At 40.3% G+C, this 24,096-nt stretch overlaps 1 protein-coding gene across 5 annotated transcripts in view; it reads right to left on the bottom strand.

Annotated features, from left to right (window-relative positions):
- Nucleotides 1-24,096, bottom strand: part of AMPH (amphiphysin) — a 176,930-nt gene that overhangs the window by 63,388 nt on the left and 89,446 nt on the right. For all 5 annotated transcript variants that reach the window (XR_008844011.1, XM_056520461.1, XM_056520462.1 and 2 more), the window contains exons 4-10: nucleotides 20,362-20,456; nucleotides 18,786-18,881; nucleotides 10,733-10,840; nucleotides 9,735-9,820; nucleotides 9,320-9,395; nucleotides 2,028-2,110; nucleotides 843-981 (exon numbers count right to left, since the gene is read on the bottom strand). Coding sequence is in view for 4 of the 5 variants with exons in the window: in XM_056520461.1 (XP_056376436.1) it covers nucleotides 843-981; nucleotides 2,028-2,110; nucleotides 9,320-9,395; nucleotides 9,735-9,820; nucleotides 10,733-10,840; nucleotides 18,786-18,881; nucleotides 20,362-20,456 (683 nt within the window). In the remaining variant the exon portion in view is untranslated. The remainder of the gene's footprint in view (nucleotides 1-842; nucleotides 982-2,027; nucleotides 2,111-9,319; nucleotides 9,396-9,734; nucleotides 9,821-10,732; nucleotides 10,841-18,785; nucleotides 18,882-20,361; nucleotides 20,457-24,096) is intronic.

The raw sequence follows: 24,096 nt of genomic DNA, 5'->3' as shown, positions 1-24,096 counted from the left end.
TGTAACTACAGCCTCAATATCTACTCTTCTCTACATATAGATGGGATATACAGTAGCTCTGATGTACAGGCGTCCTGCATGTATCAGTAGAGTAACATAGCAGGTTTTTGTATCTATTAAGCTTTACAGGATTTGTGCCATTCTTTCATTGTGAAGCATACAAGTCAAAGGTTTAGCAACCCATGTGCACTATTAGAGGGGAATGGTCAACTTCACTCCACAATGAGATCAATAAGAGACTCTTTAGAGAGATATGATTGTTTCCAATAGGATGTCCTTCTAGTAATAGCTACTGGCCAGTAACCTTTTAAGCAATGGAAATAGGAGTTCATTAGAGCTACATAATAATAATAAAAAACAATCCAAGTCTTGATAAACCACTGCACTGTTACATATTTAAAAAAAAAAGGGTAAAGCATTATTACCATAAAAAAAAACTGTGACATATCACACCACACGTCAAAAGATTTGATTGGTCAGGGTCAATTGCTCAATTGAGAGATCCTTACTGATCTCTAAAAATAGTGAGGATAAGTTTGCGGCTGTGTGTTTTACTTCCCGGCTTACCATCCAATCCAACTCATATCAGGAGTCTATGTAACCCGCCTACTGCAATGAGTTGGATCGGACCGCTAGTTGGGAACAATCATGAGCTTCTCCCAGCTATATGTAGAGATTGGTATGAGTCTTAGCACTGAGACTCTGACCATTTAAATCTTTTGAAATGTCTATTTGACTCTAACACTTTACATATATACATATATATATATATATATATATATATATATATATATATATATGTACAACCATAGCATTGTTTCTGCAGTTTGATCTTTACGTACCATTGAAGGAGATTTAGGCCTTGCTGGTGCAGGGGATGCTGGTGCTAATGTATGGTTAGGACTTGCTAATGGGCTAGGTATCTGTGGAATCTCTTCGGGTGGAGACGGGGTCTTCGCAATGCGGAGTGGACCAGAATCACTAGCACAGAGGAAATAAAGATATTTTTATGTTAATGCAGGAAAGATATGAATCTGCAGTATGGAAATGTTCATCTCTAATAAGATATTCCTTTCTAAAAATCAGGCTCTGCATAATATGAATGCTGTATAAGATTGAAAAACATATTCTAGTAGGGCAATAGGGGATCACTAATCTACTGAGTATCATTCTGCATGACCGAGAGCTTGACATTCAATCATACTTGAAAAGCGCAGCAATCCAATGATTTCACCTAGGAGGTAAGCCAAAGCACTCACCATCGTTTTCTGTGGCAGTATTAAAGAAACAAAATATTTTTTAGTAAAAATGTATCCTTTCATTTGTGAGGAACTTCATCTGGCAACTACTAAGTCTTATCTACGAAAAATATATTAAACCGAAACTTTATACTCACCTAGTCAGCTTATTATATCTGTGACTTACAGCCATGTTACATGTCCCCAATTATCCATAAGAGCCACCAAGCTCACAGACTAATTACAATACTGTTTATTCTATATGTATTTAAAAATGTATACAGCGTTGTTATTCTAGTAGCCAAAATGGCATAAAAATTTGCATAGTTCCACACAGTCCTGGAAAGCTGTACTTCTGTTTTCTATGTATCACTGTATTTTTGGGTTCTTGGTTTCTACTTCTCTCTCTCTATCCTGTCACCCATACTAAGCACTGTTGTACTTTGATATGTTCTGTTTACAAAATTCAATAAAATAAAATTGAGAGGAAAAAATGAAGCAGCTGCTTTGTACAAAGCATCATAACAGGCTGCTATGTATGTACATGTATGTACACAGCAGACGATCACTGCCCTGGGGTGTATGGTAGCGAAAAGAGACAGAGGAAGGTAGGGAGAATCCACTTTTGATGAATACCCCAGACTCATAACAAGTCAACTGTATTCTTTCAGTTGAATTAGAAGTCAATTGGTACAATGTTTTGGTCTTTGGTGCCATTTTGACTACTAGATAATAGACCAGTAGATATGATATCCTTCATTTACATAGGACAGAATAATAATAACCTACCTTGGAGCTCCTTGAATGGTAAATGCTTTATCAGCATGCTGTTCGCCTAACTTTGTCATTACTTCATATAGTTTGTGACATAGCTGAAAGAACAGAAAAATAAGCAATATTGTAGTAATATATTTATAATGCAGATTAAGTTCCTTCCTATATACCCACTGCATTGCTAAACCGTGCAGTTAAGTTGAATTTTAAAAATAACATTTCTCTACATTGTGTGGCTGTGGGTTTGTGTTTTGGTTTTTCGAAAACCAGTTTATGGTTTCAATGATAGTGTCCATCATTGTCTTTTTCCATAAACAACCTCATGCCATAAAATGTCCAAAAGAAATTAGCTTTTCTGGAAAGTTTGATGGTTTATCCTTAGTTGGGATAGGCCAATAATATGTGGCAGGTGGGGTTTCACTCCCTCGCATAACTAAGAAGGATTAACCATTCATAGAGGCTAAGCTACAGTACCTGGCACACCTGCATGTACATGTTATGTAAATAGTACATTCTCCTTCTATCCTTTTGTAGATATAACATTTCATAAAAAGAGCCTTCTTAGGTTCTCATTAAAGCTCTAGAAAATTATTAACCCCTTAACGACAATGGACGTAAATGTACGTCATGGTGACGTGGTACTTAGCGCACCATGACGTACATTTACGCGCCGACATGATCGCGAGCACCGGAGCGGTGCTCGCGCCATGCCCGGAGTGTCCCGGCTGATATCAGCAGCCAGGGACCCGCCGGTAATGGCGGACATCCGCGATTGCGCGGATGTCCTCCATTAACCCCTCCGATGCCGTGATGAATACAGATCAGGGCATCTGCGGCATTGCGGTAGTTTGAATGGACGATCGGATCGCCCGCAGCGCTGCCGCGGGGATCCGATCATCCAGCATGGCGGCCGGAGGTCCCCTCACCTTGCTCCGGCCGTCTCCTGGGGTCTTCCGCTCTGGTCGAGATCGAGCAGACCAGAGCAGAAGATCACCGATAATACTGAGCAGTGCTGTGCCCTATACATAGCACTGCACAGTATTAGCACTTAGTATTAGGACATAAAAAGTGTAAAAAAAAAAAGTAAAAAAATTTAAAATAAAAAAGTAAAAAAATTTGAAAAATCCCGTCCCCCAATAAAAACTAAAACGTTAATTTTTCCCCATTTTACCCCCAAAAAAGCGTAAAAAAAATATTAATACACATATTTGGTATCGCCGCATGCGTAAAAGTATGAACTATTAAAACATATTGTTAATTATCCCGTACGGTGAACGCGTAAACGTAAAAAAATAAAAAAAAGTCCAAAATTGCTGCTTTCTTGTCACATTTTATTTAAAAAAAAAAATGAATAAAAAATAAAACCTAAGCAAAAGTGGTACTGATAAAAACTACAGATCATGGCTCAAAATATGAGCCCTCATATCGCCCCATATATGGAAAAATTAGAAAGTTATAGGTGGTCTAAACAGGGCAATTTCAAACATACAAATTTTGTTAAAATGGTTTGAGATTTTTTTTAAGCGGTACAATTATATAAAAGCATATAACATGGGTATTATTTTAATCGTATTGACCCACAGAATAAAGAAAACATGTCATTTTTACCGGAAACTGTACAGCGTGAAAACAACACCTTCCAAAATTTGCTAAATTGCGGTTTTCTTTTACATTTTCCCACATAAATAATATTTGTTTGGCTGCGCCGTACATTTTAGGGTAAAATAAGTGATGTCATTACAAAGTACAATTGGTGATGCAAAAAACAAGCCCTCATATGGGTCTGTGGATGGAAATATAAGAGAGTTATGATTTTTTTAAGGCGAGGAGGAAAAAACGAAAATGCTAAAATAAAATTGGTCTGGTCCTTAAGGCCAAAATGGGCTTGGTCCTTAAGGGGTTAATGCTATGCTAAGATTGTACACAACCTTCAAGCCACCCCAATGGTATCCTGATAACATAATGTCTGAAGGAATGGATCTATGCCAGATTTTAGTTATATCTGGCTGCTGATGTGGCTTGTACCTCCCCAAGGTTATTTAATAGATGATTTACTCTGTCCAGGAGTTGGTAATATATGGTTTTTGCCATTCAGTGTGTGCATGATCTCTCTTTAGTTTTGTTTGGTGTAGCCAGCATATAGTTGTTACTTCTGGTCTGCTTCTAGCTTGCTCCTGGCCTTTTGTCTCTTTTCTTTTCTGTTTGCTCCTGTATGATTATGTTGTCAGAATATATGGTCCTTATCTGTTTTTGGTTTGCATGAATCATCATTTAAAGGGGAACTCCAGTGGAAAACCTTTTTTTTTTTTTTAAATGAACTGGTGCCAAAAAGTTAAACAGATTTGTAAATTACTTCTATAAAAAAAAAAAAATCTTTATCCTTCCAGTACTTATTAGCAGCTGTATGCTACAGAGGAAATTCTTTGTTTTTGAATTTCTTTTTTGTCTTGTCCACAGTGATCTCTGCTGACACCTCTGTCCATGTCAGGAACTGTCCAGCATAGCATAAGTTTGCTATGACGATTTTCTCCTGCTCTGGACAGTTCCTGATATGGGCATCAGGTGTCAGCAAAGAGCACTGTGGACAAGACAAAAAGAAATTCAAAAAGAAAATAATTTCTTTTAGCATTCAGCTGCTAAAAAGTATTGGAAGGATAAAGATTTTTTAATAGAAGTAATTTACAAATCTGTTTAACTTTCTGCCACCAGTTGATTTAAAAAAAAAAAATGTTTTACACCAGAGTACCCCTTTAAGTAATATAATTCCTATTAATTGCAGTCATCCTTAGAAAGTAGTTTATTTACTCATTCTGCAAGCACTATGACACTATGACATCTATTGCAATCATCATCAGTCAGTAGTCCTCGCCTTGCAACTACTGCAACAATTATTATGGTGAGTAAATACTTATTATTTCTGACTTTTATACAAAATTGTGGGGGGGGGGGGGGGGGGTTGTGTGCAAATGCTGAAGGATCTTCCTGTCCTGCTTTAACTCCTGGGGACATCTGAGTACAGGCAGCCATTATTAGGACCCTGGAAACTACTGTAGATGAAGCTTAGCTCTGCGGCTTAGCAACCTGCCAGCATTGTTACGTGTAATAATGAAGACTACACTTACTACAGGTGGGGTCCACTAACAAAACCTTTTGAGTAAATACACTTATGCAGTCATGGCCATAAATGTTGGCACCCCTGACATTTTTCAAGAAAAGGAAGTATTTATCACAGAAAAGGATTGCAGTAACACATATTTTGCTATACACATGTTTATTCCCTTTGTGTGTATTGGAACTAAACCAAAAAAGGGAGGAAAAAAAGCTAATTGGACATAATGTCACACCAAACTCCAAAAATGGGCTGGACAAAATTATTGGCACCCTTAACTTAATATTTGGTTGCATACCCTTTGGAAAAAAATAACTGAAATCAGTCACTTCCTATAACCATCAATAAGCTTCTTACACCTCTCAGCCGGAATGTTGGACCACTTTTCCTTTGCAAACTGCTCCAGGTCTCTCTTATTGGAAGGCGCCTTTTCCCAACAGCAATTTTAAGATCTCTCTACAGGTGTTCAATGGGATTTAGATCTGGACTCATTGCTGGCCACTTCAGAACTCTCCAGGGCTTTGTTGCCATCCATTTCTGGGCAAGGGGACGCTGTCGTCCACAAGAGGTTAAAGGTTGAATTGCGGAAGGTAAAAGTGATTCTCATGCCTACTGGTAGGTGGTTTAGCTTTGCGCCTATAAAAGTACCTTTGCGCACAAAATAGCGACTTTTGTCAAAAGTTGCAAATGATAAATACGTGACCACTGCATGGTCAAAAAGAAAAAGTTCTACGGGTAGGCAAAAAGCATATTTAGAGACGCATAAAAGTCTCTAAATATACTGCTTGTGACCGTCACTGCGCCAAAACATAGACATAAAAAATGCTCTAAAAGCAATGATAAATCTCCCCCATAATGCTTATTATACAGTACACAGAATTACATTCTGAACAGTTTAGACAGTAGACTATTCGTGCACAAAAAACAAATACAGGAATCATTAATAGCTTGTATTTTTCCAAAATACTCAGCTGAGAAAACCCATAAGAAATAATTCAGCATTTACTCTGCTTTCATGCAAACACAGATTAAATAAGGCACAGCCGGGAGGCTTGAATTTCGTAAAGCAATGAATATGTAGCAGGTCTGCTTGCTGTAATATATGTACAGGCACTAATCACAGATTCTAAATTGATGGCAAAATGACAAATGCCGACTATATAAGAACATAGTACAACAGTTAGTGTAAAACGGAGCAAATCTGTCTCCAGAGAGAAACATTTGTTCCTCCATATTTCCATAGTGCTTTACAATGTACAGACGCTGGAGACTTTAACGTCTGCCGTTTATAAGCCTGTCCTTGCAGTGACTTTCATGCTTAGGCTCAGGGGTACAAAGCATATATCATTTTTTCCATCAAATCCTTATGAAATGTGAATAGGGGGTGTGCTATAAAAGTTCCAGTTACATTTTGTGATATTAATTCTTAGTGGGAAATAATTTATTCTAATAGAAACCATCGATCTTACGGGCTGCTATTCTTACAATGGCTTAAAGCAGTGCTCTGAAGGTCACACGCCGCCTTGAGGTACTCATCATGCAAACCTCGGCCTCCCATCTGAGAGATTATGTACACAAGGCAGCAGAGCTCCCCAGAAGGTGACCACTTCCCCCTGAAAATGTATATTACATTCTTCAGCCCCCCACCCCACCCCAATGATCATCACAAGGGAACACCTTATTGTCTCCACACCGCAGCTCCTCCATATTTGCAACTGTATCTAGTAATGCAGATTTTACCATTTAAATGGGTATTCCAGGAAAACATTTTATATATATATATATATATATATATATATATATATATATATATATATATATCTCAATATCAACTGGCTCCAGAAAGTTCAACAGATTTGTAAATTACTTCTATTAAAAATCTTAATCCTTCCAATAATTATCAGCTGCTGAAGTTGAGTTGTTCTTTTATGTCTGACAACAGTGCTCTCTGCTGACATCTCTGCTTGTCTCGGGAACTGCACAGAGTGGAAGATCTTTGCTATGGGGATTTGCTTCTACTCTGGACACTTCCCGAGACAGGTGTCATCAGAGAGCACTTAGACAGAAAAGAACAACTCAATCTCAGCAGCTCATAAGTACTGAAAGGTATAAGATTTTTTAATAGAAGTAATTTACAAATCTGTTTAACTTTTTCCTGGATAACCCCTTTAAGTTGCAAGCCTGCTCCAGAAAGTACCCCATATTTTAAACTTGAGCAACTCCTCACAAACAGTCTTCCATTCGACATCCTTGGTTACCATGAATAATAGCGCTATTCTGATGTAGCTTTCTTGGGAGGTTGGACCATGATTAAATATTAGGTTTGTCTATCCGATCATGCACAATAATATTTTTTTTTGATGGATTTCGATTTAATGCTCCACTCTCTAGATATTGCTGTTACATATTTGTTATAACATTCCCCTGTGTTATCCCAATTCCCTCTGAGAACATCCACTTTATTTTCTAGTACTTGTGAAAAGAAGCCGTTTCTAGGACACCTTTAAAGGGGTACTCCACTGGGCAGCATCCGGAACATTTAGTTCCAAACGCTGTGTGCGCGCTGGGGGGTCGGCCACGCTCCATTGTGATGTCACGCAACGCCCCTCAATGCAAGTCTATGGAAGGGGGCGTGATGGCCGTCACGCCCCCTCCCATAGACTTGCATTGAGGGGGCGTGGCCGAACCACGCAACGCTCACACAGCGTTTGGAACTAAATGTTCGGAACTCTGCCCAGTGGAGTACCCCTTTAATGTGTGGCTTTCTGCACAAGAGCAGGAAGTATTCCTCCACCTGAGTACAAGAAGATCTGAGTTGGGAGACAAAGCCACTCGGCGTGTGACCACCGGCACTGGACATATTTGGTGGAAGTCTATAGGGTTAAAGGAGGAAATCTATAGCAATCTACTAGGGGATTGGATACTCAACAAAGCCCTGCAGCCTATTTAGCTTAGGAAATGTTGGTTCTATTAACTCACAGCCTTCACATAACCTTCTGTGACATATCACTTTAACACGCTAGCAGAAGATTTTTTTTTTAGATTTAGATTATTATCAAGCTATGATAAGGACAATTTTTTTCATGACTTACTATATTTATGTACAAATATTTCAAAAGTGTACAACAAAAAAGCTACTTAATCCCTGTTTGAAAAAAGGACTAAAATGATCTCTAAAAAAAATACCTTTTAGATTGGGTCATCTGGGGTCAGTGGGCTTTCACCTGACACCCTCCAGAGGAAATTCAGGGGTCATTAGTTTAAAGCAGTCCTTCTGAGATATCAAAATTGCTGACAGGTCTATACAGAGGTCATCCATACCTAATGTAAGCGTTGTTGAACTTCCAAGCTGCTGCAAGTGCCCAAGGAGTGGGATTTTCTTGCAACCAATACCTCCTGCACTCCTCCGATGCCTGTGGTATTGAAGTCTCCAAAGTGATCCTCTTTCTGTGCCAGGCATCGATGTGTCATAGAGCAGTTGGTGGCTGCAGCGCTGTCCTGACACAACCAGTGATTGGCTGAGTGGCACTGTGACTTATTCAGCCCCAGCACCAGGACCACTACATGAGGCGGGTCACCGCTGTGGCCAGCAATTCACTGAGCTGCACTGTGATGCATTGACCCCCGGCACCAGGAAGAGGATCGCACTGGAGACAGGAGAAGCAATACTGGAGGCCCCAGGGAGGTAAGTTTGTTTGTTTTGTTTTTTTATAGCAGACAGTCTGTGCATCTTTCTAAAAATAAAGCTCTGTTTCCAAATCTCTTTCTTGGGCTTTGCATACTGATTGCGTGCAGGTGCAAGATTTGGAAACAGGGCTCGGCTTCTAGCTGGCTGTCAGTCAAACAGGGATAGGGATGGTAGGGGGAGTGAGGAGGCATTCCAGCCTTTAGCACTTCATTTTTGAATGTTAAGGTGCTTAGTGTTTTCTTGTCCTGACAGCTATCTAATAGTAAGTAGTTTAGTATGTGAATTGCAGCTGACAGATTGCTTACAGCACCCTCATACTGTGGTAATGCAATATTAATTCTAAATCTACCGATATGCAGTGGCTTATGAGAATACAGACACCAAGTTTAGTATACCAGGAAGTTGTCTGCCATACACCAGTCTTAACAAGAAAATACATTACACCTTCAATACCTAATTCAGTTTTTATGCAAAAAAAAATCTAATATATGCTTGTAGCAAATTACTCACCCCTGTAATTTCCTTATGAAACTTTGCCTCCAGACCGGATATGTTTTGGAACGTGTTCACATAGAAACCAATTCGTCTGGATAATAGATGAGTCACAACAAACGGAAAGAAAATCAGATGATTAATGTGTATAGTCAGTGGACTACTTAGACAGACCATTAGTTTACACATTTATTGTCATGCCCCGCCCCATAGGCTTGCATTGAGGGGGCGGAGCGTAATGTCACACAGGGGCGGAGCCGTGACATCACATTACTCCAGCCCCGTGATCAGCAGTCATCAGACCCAGAGCGAACATGCTCCGGCTGATGGTAACGGGATGCTGCGTGATTTTATTGTGTTTTTCTTAATAAAATTTTTTTTTATTGCAAGAAATAAAAAAATAAAAAACAGAAAGAAAAACTAAATGAAATACCTGGACCATAAAGATGGCAGTTCCTCTTGCAAATCTGTATTAAAGTCTTCAAACACTTTCTGTGCCTTCTGAAACTCTTCTTCTGCCTGTAGACAAGAAATACTGAATAATCCATCCATACATGTATACACAAATTAGTATAGACCCCCAGGTGACTCGATGGCAAAGCACCTGTAATAATCTTGTGTGGAACTGTCTGATAAGTTATTTTTGTATTAACTGTGTGCTTTTTTTTAAGCCATTGGATGCCATTGTCCTTAACCACCAAGCTAATTTTCCCCTTAAAGGGGAACTCCGGTCGAATTTTTTTTTTGGGACAAATCAACTGATGCCAGAAAGTTAAACAGATTTGTAAATTATTTCTATTTAATAATCTTAACCCTTCTAGTACTTATCAGCTGCTGTATACTACAGATATACTACAGAGAAATTTGTGAATTTCTTTTCTGCCTGACAACAGTGCTCTCTGCTGACACCTCTGTCCGTGTCAGGAACTGTCAGGTTAGAAGCAAATCCCCATAGAAAACCTTTTGTTCTGGACAGTCCTGACATGGACAGAGGTGTCATTAGAGAGCACTGTTGTCAGGCAGAAAAGAAATTCACAAATTTCCCTGTAGTATATCCGTATTATACAGCAGCTGATAAGTACTAGAAGGGTTAAGATTTTTAAATAGAAGTGATTTACAAATCTGTTTAACTTTCTGCCACCAGTTGATTTGTCAATTATACTATTTAACAGAGCTCACTCTTCTATAACCCTCTATGTAGAGGACTATTATTAGTTATTAGATCTTTAGTCTTAAATATATAACTCTTACTGTACATATATGTTTCTTAATTTAAAGAGATGTGTCCAGTGACATATTCTTTTTTGGACAGAAAGCTTTCTAGGAAAAGCATGCATGTAAGTGAAACATTGAGATGTTCTTAGATAGATGTTATGTCATGATGACCCCAACATATATGAAATACATATAAGACACATATAACACACATACCTTTGTAATTCTTCCGTCATCTCTTCTCTTGGCATTCTGTAATGCTTCCAAATGATGTCTTGCACTGTCATAATCAACTAGTTTCCGACTCCGCTTGGCAATCCGATTCTTTAAGTAAAGAGAAAAATGTTTAAGATTAAAATTTAGTGTCATCATCTCTGAACCAAAATAGTCTTAGCCATTTCTTCATAATTAAGATAAATCAGATTCCTTCATATACAGTGCCTTATCCACAGTACTGGAAACGACATCATTGGATAATGTATTTCAATGGGCACAGTAGAAAAGATGGCAGCTTCCCTAGTGATGGCAGCTGGGAGAACCCTGGTCATCAGCTCATTGCTAGGAAGTTGGACTTGGAATGGGATTTTTCTAAATGGAACAACCCATGGAATTATGATAAATGCCCCATAATGACAGACTGCCTCAATATTTGAAGGAGTATTGTTAAGTCTACATACTTTGGTGGTCCTTGGACAACTAAAAAGAAGTAATGGTTTTGAATCTTATCTTTTTTTTTTTCAGGGTTGTGGCAAAAATACAGTAATCTACCAAAAAGAACCCTAGAAGACATTGCGGTTAGCAACAAAACATGTAGAGCGGGCAAGTGTTTGCATGTTTTGAGATTGGCTTAATAAACTGGTGTTATTCACTGAGCACTGCAGGCTCTGGTGACAGGACATCTATAACTGGTGTAGTCCAGTAGGCCATCTCACCAGCCAGTATATGCCACTGCTTTTAATAGAGTGATACAGGGGTTTATATTGGATACAATTAAGATTGCAAGTTTTAGGGGTGGGACATTACATTAGGGGTTTTTACCCTGGGCAGTTGCCCGTCGGTTTGGTATTTATAGAAATACAGTAAAGTACATATTAGTGACACAATCATATAGAAGTGGTTAGTTTAATTTGTGATATAATTAGTTTTTTGGACAATTCAGTAGTGCCCATTCTTGGCTTGTCCTTTCTATGGTGGGGCACTATGGTGGTGATCAGAAATCTATTACAAGAGTGTGTTTACAAAAAGACACAATTAGAGAAATGGAAACTGTATAAAATAAGCAATGTGTCTGTTATGTGTAACCATGGTGAAATGTGCTAAAATATCAAATGGTGTGAAAATAGTTTCCAGATATAGCACTCCGTAATGTGATTAACACTGCAGACAATTCACAGATAAGCCCTGAAAATCTCCTAGCAAGTAAAGGAAACTAGGTGTTATTCACATTGATTTCTTAGACTTAAAGGGAATCTGTCAGCTGTATTTGCTGCTAAGAGCTTCGGACAACGTTAGATAGCTGTTAGGGTATATCAGTAAACTGTACCTTTCCTGGAGCTGATGGGGGTTACCAAACTTATAAAATTCCTGTTTATTTCTCAGCCAAGCAGGGCCGGACTGGCCATTGGGCATACCGGGCATTTTCCCCTTGCCTATCTTAAACATTGTGGAGCTGCTGCCCAAAGCTGCCGCCTTAAGTGCTGGGGCTGCCGTTTTAAGAGCTCCGCACAGAAAGAGAGGGAGAGAGGCATAATCTCCTCCCTCCTCAGTGATCACAGAGCTGACAGAGAGGAGAGACAGTCTGCCGGTTAGGAAGCAAAGCAGTGAGTTATGTCAATCACTTATCTTAACTTATCTTTCTCTTGGAGAGATTCTCCTGTGATCCTGGCCGGGCTGTGAGGTGAAATCATCATCATTATCATTAGGGCCCAGGTCATATCTCCTATCTTGCTGCTCATCTGGAAGATTTGTTTATACCAGCAAGCTTAACCCTTACACTGCCTGGCAGAGCAGCCAGTGAGTGGAGAAAAGAAACTTATAGTGTCATCAATGACACACAGTTTTTTCACCTTCCCAAGCCCCTATTGTCCTCTCCAGACCACTCTGTCCATCCCTGATCTCTCCATCCTTCCCTGATCTCTCACTCCATTCCTGATCCCTCTGTCCATCCCTGATCCCTCTGTCCATCCATCCCTGATCTTTCTGTCCATCCCTGATCCCTCTGTCCATTCCTGCTCCCTTTGTCCATCCCTGGTCCCTCGGTCCATCCCTGATCCCTCGGTCCGTCCATCCGTGATCCCTCTGTCCATCCCCGAGCCCCCATCCCTGATCCCTCCGTTTATCCCTGGTCCCTCTGTCCATTACTGGTCCCTCTGTCCATGCCTTGTCCCTCTGTACATCCATGATCCCTCCGTCCATCCCTGATCCCTCTGTCCATCCATGATTCCTCCATCCATTCATGATTCCTCCATCCATCCCTGATCCCTCCGTCCATCCCTGATCCCTCTGTCCATCTCTGGTCCCTCTGTCCTTCCATGATCCCTCCATCCATCCATGATCACTCTCTGTTCATCCCTGATCCCTCAGACCATGCCTGGTCCCTCTGTCTATCCCTGATCTCTCTGTCTATCCATAGTCCATCCATGATCCCTCTGTCCATCCCTGATCGCTCTGTCCATCCCTGATCCCTCCATCCATCCCTGATGCCTCCGTCCATCCCTGGTCCCTCAGTCCATCCCTGGTCCCTCTGTCCATCCCTGATCCCCTATTCTGCTGGTGAAGTCACTGGGGGGGGAGGGGGGGAGTTATCATTGGCTTTACCCTAGTTTTGGGGTGTACATTTGTCGCACAGTTTGTCTTACATGCTGGTCAGAGACATTTCATTGCAAATTTTTCTTTAGAAGGTTTTGCACAAAGAACATACCATGGGGTGATTTCAGTTCATATAATTCAGTGATCAGGAATTTATCATGTATGACTTTTTAGAATGTCACATCTATTGTTGTAACTACGCTAACTGAGGCGCAAATCTATACTAGCCCTGACTTGGCTTACAAAACTAACTGCAAACAGCATTATCCAAAAGTCTCACATTTTATTGCACAGGCTAAAAAGTCATAGAAAGTGGCATACTGAAGTCAAGGATGTCATCAGGTGCACGTCTTTTTACCCCATTAATTTGTGTGGTGGGAACTGTGTACCTGCACCAAATTTATGAAATGGCACAGGACATGTGATAAATCTGGTGCTGATCACATTCCTTACATCAATACTCCACTCTGTATGGAGATTCCTCTACGTTTTGTAGGCTAAGTCAGGGCTGGTGTAGATATGCTCCTCAGTTAGTGCATTTGCGCCACAAGATGCAACAAACTGAAAAAGTGCACGTCATACTTTCTGACCACTGCATGATATGAACTGAAATCACGACTTGGTATGTTCTTTTTAAAAAACCTTGTAAATGAAAAGTCGCGAAACTTCGGCACAAAAAAATTACTGCACCACAGAAAAGCACCAAACAACAGCAAAAAAAGTGGTAAAAATATTCACAAATTTCCCCCAGTGTGTACATTTTTTTAATTACTTATCCTGTACTGATCCTGAGTTATATCCTGTATTATACTCGAGAACTGTACTCACTATTCTGCTGGTGGGGTCACTGTGTACATACATATATTACTTATTCTGTACTGATCCTGAGTTACATCCTGTGTTATACTCCAGAGCTGTACTCACTATTCTGCTTTTAAAGTCACTGTGTACATATGCCACACTGTGGTCCACTGTGCTGTTACAATGTGCCCCCTAACTAATGCCTGCCAGAGCTGCCACTGAAGTAACAAAGAAGGTGAGAGCCTGCAGCGAGAACAGATTTGGAGGTACCACTATTAGAGAGAAGTGTATTCCTCCTTGTATACTGCTTTTATTGCTAACATTGGTCTCAGTATACAGTGGGGATCAAAAGTTTGGGTACCCCAGGTAACAATATGTATTAATGTGCATATAGAAGCCAAGGAAAGATGGAAAAATCTCCAAAAGGCATCAAATCACAGATTAGACATTCTTATAATGTGTCAACAAAAGTTAGATTTTATTTCCATCATTTACACTTTCAAAATAACAGAAAACAAAAAAATGGTGTCTGCAAAAGTTTGGGCACCCTGCAGAATTTATAGCATGCACTGCCCCCTTTGCAAAGCTGAGACCTGCCAGTGTCATGGATTGTTCTCAATCATCATCTGGGAAGACCAGGTGATGTCAATCTCAAAGGTTTTAAATGCCCAGACTCATCGGACCTTGCCCCAACAATCAGCACCATGGGTTCTTCTAAGCAGTTGTCTAGAAATCTGATAACTGAAAATAGTTGACGCTCACAAAGCTGGAGAAGGCTATAAGAAGATAGCAAAATGTTTTCAGATGTCAATATCCTCTGTTTGGAATGTAATTAAGAAATGGCAGTCATCAGGAACGGTGGAAGTTAACGTAAGATCTGGAAGACCAAGAAAAATATCAGACAGATCAGCTCGCAAGATTGTGAGAAAAACAATTCAAAACCCACGTTTGACTGCACAATCTCTCCAGAAAGATCTGGCAGACACTGGAGTTGTGGTGCACTATTCCACTATAGGCACTATAGGCACTAAAGGTACGTTTGGAGAAGAAGGGGAACAGAATTTAATTAAAAGAACCTCTGTCCAACTGTTAAGCATGGGGGTGGTTCAATTATGCTTTGGGGTTGTATTGCAGCCAGTGACACAGGGAACATCTCACAAGTAGAAGGAAAAAATGGATTCAATAAAATTTCAGCAAATTTTGGATGCTAACTTGATGCCATCTGTGAAAAAGCTGAAGTTAAAGAGAGGATGGCTTCTACAAATGGATAATGATCCTAAACACACCTGGAAATCCACGGGGGATTTCATCAAGAGGCGTAAACTGAAGGTTTTGTCATGACCTTCACAATCTCCTGACCTCAACATAATTGAAAATCTATGGATAGACCTTAAAAGAGCAGTGCGTAACAGACATCCCAGAAATCTTAAAGAACTGGAAGACTTTTGTAAGGAAGAATGGGCAAAGATGCCTCAAACAAGAATTGAAAGACTCTTGGCTGGCTACAAAAAGCGTTTACAAGCTGTGATACTTGCCAAAGGGGGCAGTATAAGATATTAACTCTGCAGGGTGCCCAAACTTTTGCAGATGCCATTTTTTTGTTTTCTGTTATTTTGAAAGTGTAAATGATGGAAATAAAATCTATCTTTTGTTGACATATTATAAGAATGTCTAATCTGTAATTTGATGCCTTTTGGAGATTTTTCCATCTTTCCTTGGCTTCTTTATGCACATTAATACACATTTTAATCTTAGGTGCCCAAACTGAGGTCTATATTATGTTAGGGTTTGATTCTGGGGTCTGTATTATGCAGGTCTGATTATGAGGTCTGTATTATGGAGGGGGATTATGGAGGGGTAATTTAGGGGTCTGTATTATGCAGGTCTGAATTAAAATGGTTGTCCATGTAGAACAAATACATTATTGGCTGTTGTGAGCATTCCCCTCTCTGTGTATTGTCCTCACTGTAAGGCCCTTACAGCAGGGACAATATATTGAAAACATTCTAAAAAAAAAATAAAAAAAACAACACCTACCCTGTGACAAGCCACGCCAACACAAACCCCACCCACAGTAAACTACATCCATAATAAAGCCACACCCATATTGCCGCCACACCAAGCGACTTCAAAAGATTTTTTGGCACAGCACTACCAAAAGGTTTCCTACCCCTGATCTAAATCAATGAAGCTACATTCTTCTTGTGTAATATTTGTTTTTTGTAATAGTTGTTTTATTCAGTTATATGTTCCATGTGTTTATTTAGCTAAACTGGGCCAGAAGAATAAATTAAAAGTGCACTATATACATTATTATAAATCCCACAATGGCTAAGATAAATAATATCTAACATAATACCTGCATGGGTTAAAAATGGGTTAAAGGTAAATGTTACAGAACCTGCTAGTTCCTGTATATTATCACTATAGATTTGGGCAAAAAGCAATGTCACCATTAAAATGAAAAATGATTTTTCATGGACATAAAATTTTTTATTTTTTTCATATTGTTTCCATGGGGAAGATAGATGACACACTGTAGTCAATCTTAACATCTATCCTGCTATGTGGAAGGATGGAAAATAAAACCATCAATCATCACAATACTCACACCACACTTGTGACAAAAACCAAACCATCCTTTCTTCTTGAAAGCCAGAAATCATTATGCCAGAACAGACAACATGTCACTTGTAGCTTAAAACATTGAAAGGGATACTCCACCTGAAAACATCTTATCCCCTATCCAAAGGATAGGGGATAAGATGTCTAATCGCAGGGGTCCTGCCGCTGGGACCCCCCACAATCTCCACAGCAGTTCCCCAGTCATCCAATGCACAGAGCGAACTCCACAGCCACCAAGCCCCCTCCATTCACATCTATACGTACTAGCCGTCACGCCCCCTCCCATAGACATAAATGGAAGGGGCGTAGCGTGACATCACAAACACGGAATCTCCAAGCTTCTGTGTTCTGTACCCCGCTACTACCGGCCTGGAGATCGCAGGGGTCCCCAGCAGCGGTCCCTATCCTTTGGATAGGGGAAAAGATGTTTTCCGGTGGACTACCCCTATAAGGTTGTAAAGCATTATACTGGCCACATAGAGTAACCCAGTATGTAGTATATAGTTGAAAGGCTGAAAAAAGACACTTGTTCATCCAGTTAGGCCTAGTATTGTGCAAACTGATCCAAAGAAAGGTAAAAGTTCCCATTAGTCAAAAGCCAATTTTGCTCATTTAGGGTACATTCCCACACGGCGCATTTGCTGCGTATTTGCTGCTGCGTATTTTATTTTCTCTGTTGAAGTCAATGGGTAGGAAAATACGCAGCACCAAATACGCAGCAAATACGCAGCAAAATACGCCGTGTGGGAATGTACCCTTAAGGGAAAGTATTTCTTTCTGACTCCAAACTTCACCGCAAGAATAAATCCTTAGTCAGTGATTGGCTTGTGGCACTGTCACTGTTACCTCAGCTGCAGACGCTACAATCTCCAGCTCCAGGGAAACAGTGTCATCAGCCACAGCTGAGGCGTCCTGATACCAAAGGCTACAAGTGGGTGAGGAAGGTGAGTTAAAGCCTTTATTTTTTTCTTGAGCCGCCTAGACACATTAGGTAAGAAAAAATATTTCCATGGACAACCACTTTAAACTTAGCCTTAGCATGCGATTTGCAACTGGATCTGAATTAGTGCTGTCCAGGTTTCTTCAGGTTTTGCACAGTGCCTCCTGGCCGCCTTACCTAGAAGTACCAGTTTTGCTGTTACTTACGTCCACTATTGCACCATACCTGCTCATTCACATTCCTTATGATCATGATTAGTGTTGAGCGGCATAGGCCATATTCGAATTCGCGAATATTCGCGAATATATGGACGAATATTCGTCATATTCGCGAATATTCGCATATTCGTAATATTCTCGTTGTATTTTCGCATATGTGAATATTCGCGTGTGCGAAAATTTACATATGCGAAACTTCGCGTATGCGAAACTTAGCATAAACAAATGTTCGCATGTGCGAAAATTCGCATGCCGGTCTCACACAGTAGTATTAGAGCCTTCTTTACACCACACAAGCTGGAAGCAGAGAGGGATGATCACTCTGATGTGTACTGTGAAAAAAAAAAAAAATTAAAAAAATTAAAAAAACGAATATTCGTAATTACGAATATATAGCGCTATATTCGCGAATATTCGCGAATTCGCGAATATGCGATATTCGCGAATAAAATTCGAATTGCGAATATTCGCGAGCAACACTAATCATGATACAGTAAAGTAAACAATTGGGGGCTAAAGATGTTTCTTTTCAATATAAGGACATTTTGTTCACAGAAATCTTATTTGCATTATGCCCAAGTTTACAGTAAGTGCTTAATCTGTTGCCAGAAATATTCCAGCAGAAAAAATGCCAACTTTTGGTAAGAGGCCAAGATCTGGTCAACAGATATTGCTTGAGACGTTGAGTACAGCCAACAATAGCTCTTGAAATACAATAATGTTACATTTGGTACCTTTTATGCCACCGCCTAAATGGGAGCCCACTGAACAGGGAAATGCTAAATTGCAACAATGCTAAAGTTTGACCCTCTAACTACTGTTACAGGAGGTACTGTCAAATAGAAACATGGAGGAAGATGAGCACATTCTTTCTTACCTTTATATCAGGAAACTGTCCTAAATATGTATCAAGTGTTAACAAAGCTCCATCAACTAACTTCTGATGAAAATCTTCCCAAAGTTCATCACATTTCTGTGTAAAGAAAAATGATAATAACTTTTAGTTCAACATGTATAATTGTATAATCAAATTGAGGCATATTGAATAGCATAGAGGTTATAGTTAAATTCCAAGTCATCTTCAATCCCCAGAACATAGCTAATCAATGAAGGTCCAACTGCTGGCACCCTCTCCAATCAAAAGACTGCAAGCCTCATGTGCTCTGCCCCTTGAATGGGGTGGATGTGTGCATGTTTGGCTATGTTCAGAATAGGGCTGCACGATATGGGAAAACTGTGTGATTGCGATTATGGGCCTAAATATAGCGATTTCGATATGTGATGCGATATAATAAACAAATGGTGAAATCCCCCCGTTTCATGTCCAATCTCCCCCATGCCACATCCATCCACCCATTTCATGTCCACTGCCCATTTTACATTTCCCTCATTTAATTTCTAATCCCCCAAGCCCCCCCCCCCCATGGTCACATCCCCCTGTCACATTCTCTCCCCCCCGTCGCATTCTCCTCCCGTCACATTCTCCCCAACCCTGTCACATTCTCTCCCCCATCACGTTCTCCCCCCTGTCACATTCCCGACACATTCTCCTCCCCTCCTCTCCTCACCCCCCGTCACATTCTCCCCCCATCACATTCACCCCCATGTCACATTCACCCCCATGTCACATACACCCCCCCCCCACTCCCATCATATTCTTCCCCATCATGGTCACATCTCCCCCCCCATGATCACATCTCCAGTACCCTCCCCCCTTCCCACCCATTTGTCACATCTCCCCCTCCATTCTACTAAATTCCACTGCTATGCCAGATTTCAGGAAACCCCAGCGTGCAGGTGAATTGTCAAAGCTTGGTTTAGTCCTGGTTCAAGTTCAGTCTTCCCATTCAGGGTGTGCTGCTTCTAATCTTAAAGCTGCATTCATCAGTCACTACAACTCCCTGCAAGGCTACTGGCTCCCCAGGTTCTACTCTGCCCATCCTTCTGCACAGAAGTCTGTATTGTTTAAGTTCTGCTACCTCCAGCAAAGTAAAGAGACAGTTATCTGTAACCTGGCATTGTTGTATTTATTATCCTGCGCCTGGCCCTGAAAAAGCTGTCGTATCCTTGGACCGTGTAGCTTAATGGTGCCCTGTCATCACAACCATATCCAAACACCCTGCACACAGTACAGTACCCCTAATTGGGTGGCACACTACACCATTTACTTGGGGGATAAGGGTTCTCCGCTCTTGTGATCCACATGAAAAGGGATGACTTTTAATCTTGGAATATTTTCTTTAAGGAGAGCCTAAAACAGAGCATTAAAATGAGCTGGGGCACTGGATAAGTCACTAGGAGGTGACTGATCCACTTCCTGCCCAATTTCCCTTTTAACTATTATTATCAGACAATTTGGTTCTTAAAATACATTTTAAATTGTGAAGTTTATTAGCTATAGTATACTATACTATACAAGCAGACATAAAATGTATTACGTAGTATACACTCACCTCTCCAACCAATTTAACATCATCTCTTCCATACCAGTCAGGTTCATATACTTCATGAAGTGATTCGGTAAGTTTTAAAGATGCTTCTTGCATTCCTTTAGAAGGACAAAAAATGTATTAATCATTATTGCAATCCATATGTTTAAAGGGAACCTGTTATCATTCATATTTTAGTAAAAGGTGCCTAATCCGGATTTAAAAATTGTAAAGGGGCCAATTATTCTATGGGGCCATGTGTTCTAATGCCAGAACTTGTATGGAAGATGGCAATGATGTAGAATGGCAAACTTGTAGACTGGAGTATGCCTGGCTAGGATTTATTCCACTTCTAATATAAAAAATTTAATCTTGTCATAAGTCAAGCTATTTCATATATTTCAAAGAGCAGATACATTTAAATAAGCTTCAAAGAGGAGAGCTTTAAAGGAAAACATACATAGTTCTTACTGACTGTAAATATTTACTATGCATTCTTAACACATTCAATTGGTAAATAGGAGTATTAAATTTAAGACTCTCAGTGCCCTGTTCATTGTTAACACATACATACTGGCTTGTCTATGTTGTTGGCTGTGCCTGTTACTGCAGCGTATCCAATTTATTCCCACCAAAATAAGACTGGGTTCACACTGCAATTTGACTTTCCATCATAGGCATTTATTGGCATCCTGCCAAGAGCACAGTGCCAAGGTATACTGTGGTATATAGTAGGGTGCTATTTATTGGTGACTAGTGACTAGTTCAGCCCACCTTCTGCTGGTATAAGATAATTTAACAGGACTTAAAGGGGTTATCCAGGAAAAAACTTTAATATATATCAACTGGCTCCAGAAAGTTAAACAGATTAACAGATTTGTAAATGAAGATATATTTGCAGATATGTAGAAAAAAGTCGGCCACTCACCATTCTTCTTATTTCAGCAAATGTCTTTTATTGAGCAAATACTCACAACCATGTTGCCCAGGGAGAAGACATAGATGGTAAAAAACGGGGGGGGGGGTAACTCTGAGAGGGGGGGGGGGGCTTACAACTGAGTGGCGACAACGCTGTTTCGCACTGAATAAGTGCTCGGCCAGTTGAAGCACTTATTCAGTGCGAAACAGCGTTGTCGCCTCTCAGTGGTACCCCCCCCCCATTTGTTACCATCTATGTCTTCTCCCTGGGCAACATGGTTGTGAGTATGTGCTCAATAAAAGACATTTGCTGAAATAAGAAGAATGGTGAGTGGCCGACTTTTTTCTACATATCTGCAAATATATCTGGATTTATCTTCTTAATGGTCTGAGCACCACCTGCTTCTAAAGTGTATGCCGCTACAGTGCTTATAACCCAGGGATCACATATTAAGCTGTGCCGAACTGCCTTTCTCTATCTATAGATTTGTAAATTACTTCTATTAAAAAATCTTAATCCTTTCAGTACTTATGAGCTCCTGAAGTTGAGTTGTTCTTTTCTGTCTAAGTGCTCTCTGAACTGTCTGAACTCAGGAACTGTCCAGAGTAGAAGCAAATTCCCATAGCAAACCTCTTCTACTCAGTGCAGTTCCCGAGACAAGGAGAGATGTCAGCAGAGAGCACTGTTGCCAGACAGAAAAGAACAACTCAACTTCAGCAGCTAATAATTATTGGAAGGATAAAGCTTTTTTAATAGAATTAATTTACAAATCTGTTTAACTTTCTGGAGCCAGTTGATATATAAAAAAAAGTTTTTTCCTGGAATACCCCTTTAATAGTGTAGCTGCTGTGCTATTGAGTCTTGTTAAATAAGCGTATACCAGCAGAAAGTGGACTGAACAGAGTGCCCTTGAAATTAATGCCATCTGCTGCTGTACGCCACAGTATAGCATCCTGTTCTTAATGGGGAACTGACTGATACATGTGACAGACAGCAGAAATTTGCCCAGACAGAGCTGTAAACCTATAAGTTTGTGAACTTATATCGGCTATTTTTTGTAATTTCACTGAACAGCTGAGGAAGGCCTGCAGTGCCGAAATGCGTCCTGTCCATATTTTTATTATGACCAGATGTAAATAAACAATACCATTATTGCATCTGACTTGGTGAGTGCTGGGATCTACTTCCTACTGTGATTTTTACTTTGAAGCAATCACGTGCATCATTGCGATCGCAGATCGCAGTTGTCCTAACAGTAGTACAGCAAATAAATGTTGTGGCCACTGACTGGCTGTAGAGGTCATGTGTGGGCCAGTAGTAAGCAAATCCCAAAGCAGCCACCAGAGCTTCTGTGCTCAACACCCTGACTAGAAGTTTCCTAGAATTAGATCTAGGAAATAAACTATGTATAAGGACTGTGGAAGAGACTTTGGAATTATAAAATAAGAATTAAAAAAGGGAGTGTATAATACTGAGCTTTAGTATCGCACAAATAAAATGTATACCGCCATATAGTATACCAAACATAGTCACCTGCACACTTTGTGTGGTCTAAAACCTATGTGTATATTGTGGGTGTGCCACACTATACATTGATACTGTTCTAAATTGTTTGTAATGGCAGCAAAAACATAAAAGTAATGTGAATGGTGTGTTTCACACTGCATTATAGGAATTGTCCCACCATTAACACATGTAAGTGTGTGATCGTGAAGGGTTCAACCACTGAGCAACTCCATTCTAACAGGAGACTCTGTACACCCTATCTTAGTATTGAAGGGGACCCAGTGGTTGGACCCCTTGTTTGAATACACTTCTTATGTGTGGGAAGGGGTTAATGGTGGAAAAATCCTTTTAAAGGAATTACAAACAGATCCCCACTAGAGATGAGCGAATCGAATCGGACAAAGTCGAATTCATTCTGAATTTCATGAAAAATTCGATTCGGACTGAATACGGACTTCAACTCGATTTGAAATAATGAATTTCTTCATTAGCAACACCCCTGTGATCGTTCTGTATAATGTATAGATGCGAGCGGCTTTCTCCTGTGCTCGCGTCTCTGCAATAAATAGAATGATCGCAGCGGGTGTCAGGAGTTCCACCTGCTGTGATCTGTCCTTAAAGGGGAACCTCCTGGAAAACATTGTTTTTTTAAAGGGAAACTGTCACTTGTTTTCTCCCACACTATCCACAGGTACTGGTGGATAGTGCGGGAGACGCTGATTAAAATGAGCCCTACCTTGTCCAGCGCTTAATTGGCACTGACGTCAGTGCCGCTTATGAATATTCATCCCCCCAGTTAGGAGCGGCAAAGAGAGGGAGAACTGGAGGGAGGGGGATGAATATTCATAAGCGGCGCTGACGTCAGTGCCAATTAAGCGCCGGACAAGGTAGGGCTCATTTTAATCAGCGTCTCCCGCACTATCCACCAGTACCTGTGGATAGTGTGGGAGAAAACAAGTGACAGTTTTCCTTTAATCAACTTGTGCCAGAAAGTTAAACAGATTTGAAAATGACTTCTATTAAAATCTTAATCCTTCCAGTATTTATCAGCTGCTATATGCTCCAAAGGAAGTTCTCTTCTTTTTGAATTTCCTTTCTGTCTGACCACAGTGCTCTCTGCTGAAACCTCTGTCCATTTTAGGAACTGTCAAGAGCAGGAGAGGTTTGCTATGGGGATTTGCTCCTACTCTGGACAGTTCCTAAAATGGACAGAGGTGTCAGCAGAGAACACTGTGGTCAGACAGAAAGGACATTCAAAAAGAAAATAAATTCCTCTGTAGCATACAGAAGCTGATAAGTACTGGAAGGATTAAGATTTTTAAATAGAAGTAATT

The sequence above is a fragment of the Hyla sarda genome, chromosome 5, assembly GCF_029499605.1.
Source record: "Hyla sarda isolate aHylSar1 chromosome 5, aHylSar1.hap1, whole genome shotgun sequence".
Lineage (NCBI taxonomy): Eukaryota > Metazoa > Chordata > Amphibia > Anura > Hylidae > Hyla > Hyla sarda.
This window is presented reverse-complemented; position numbering and strand designations above follow the sequence as displayed.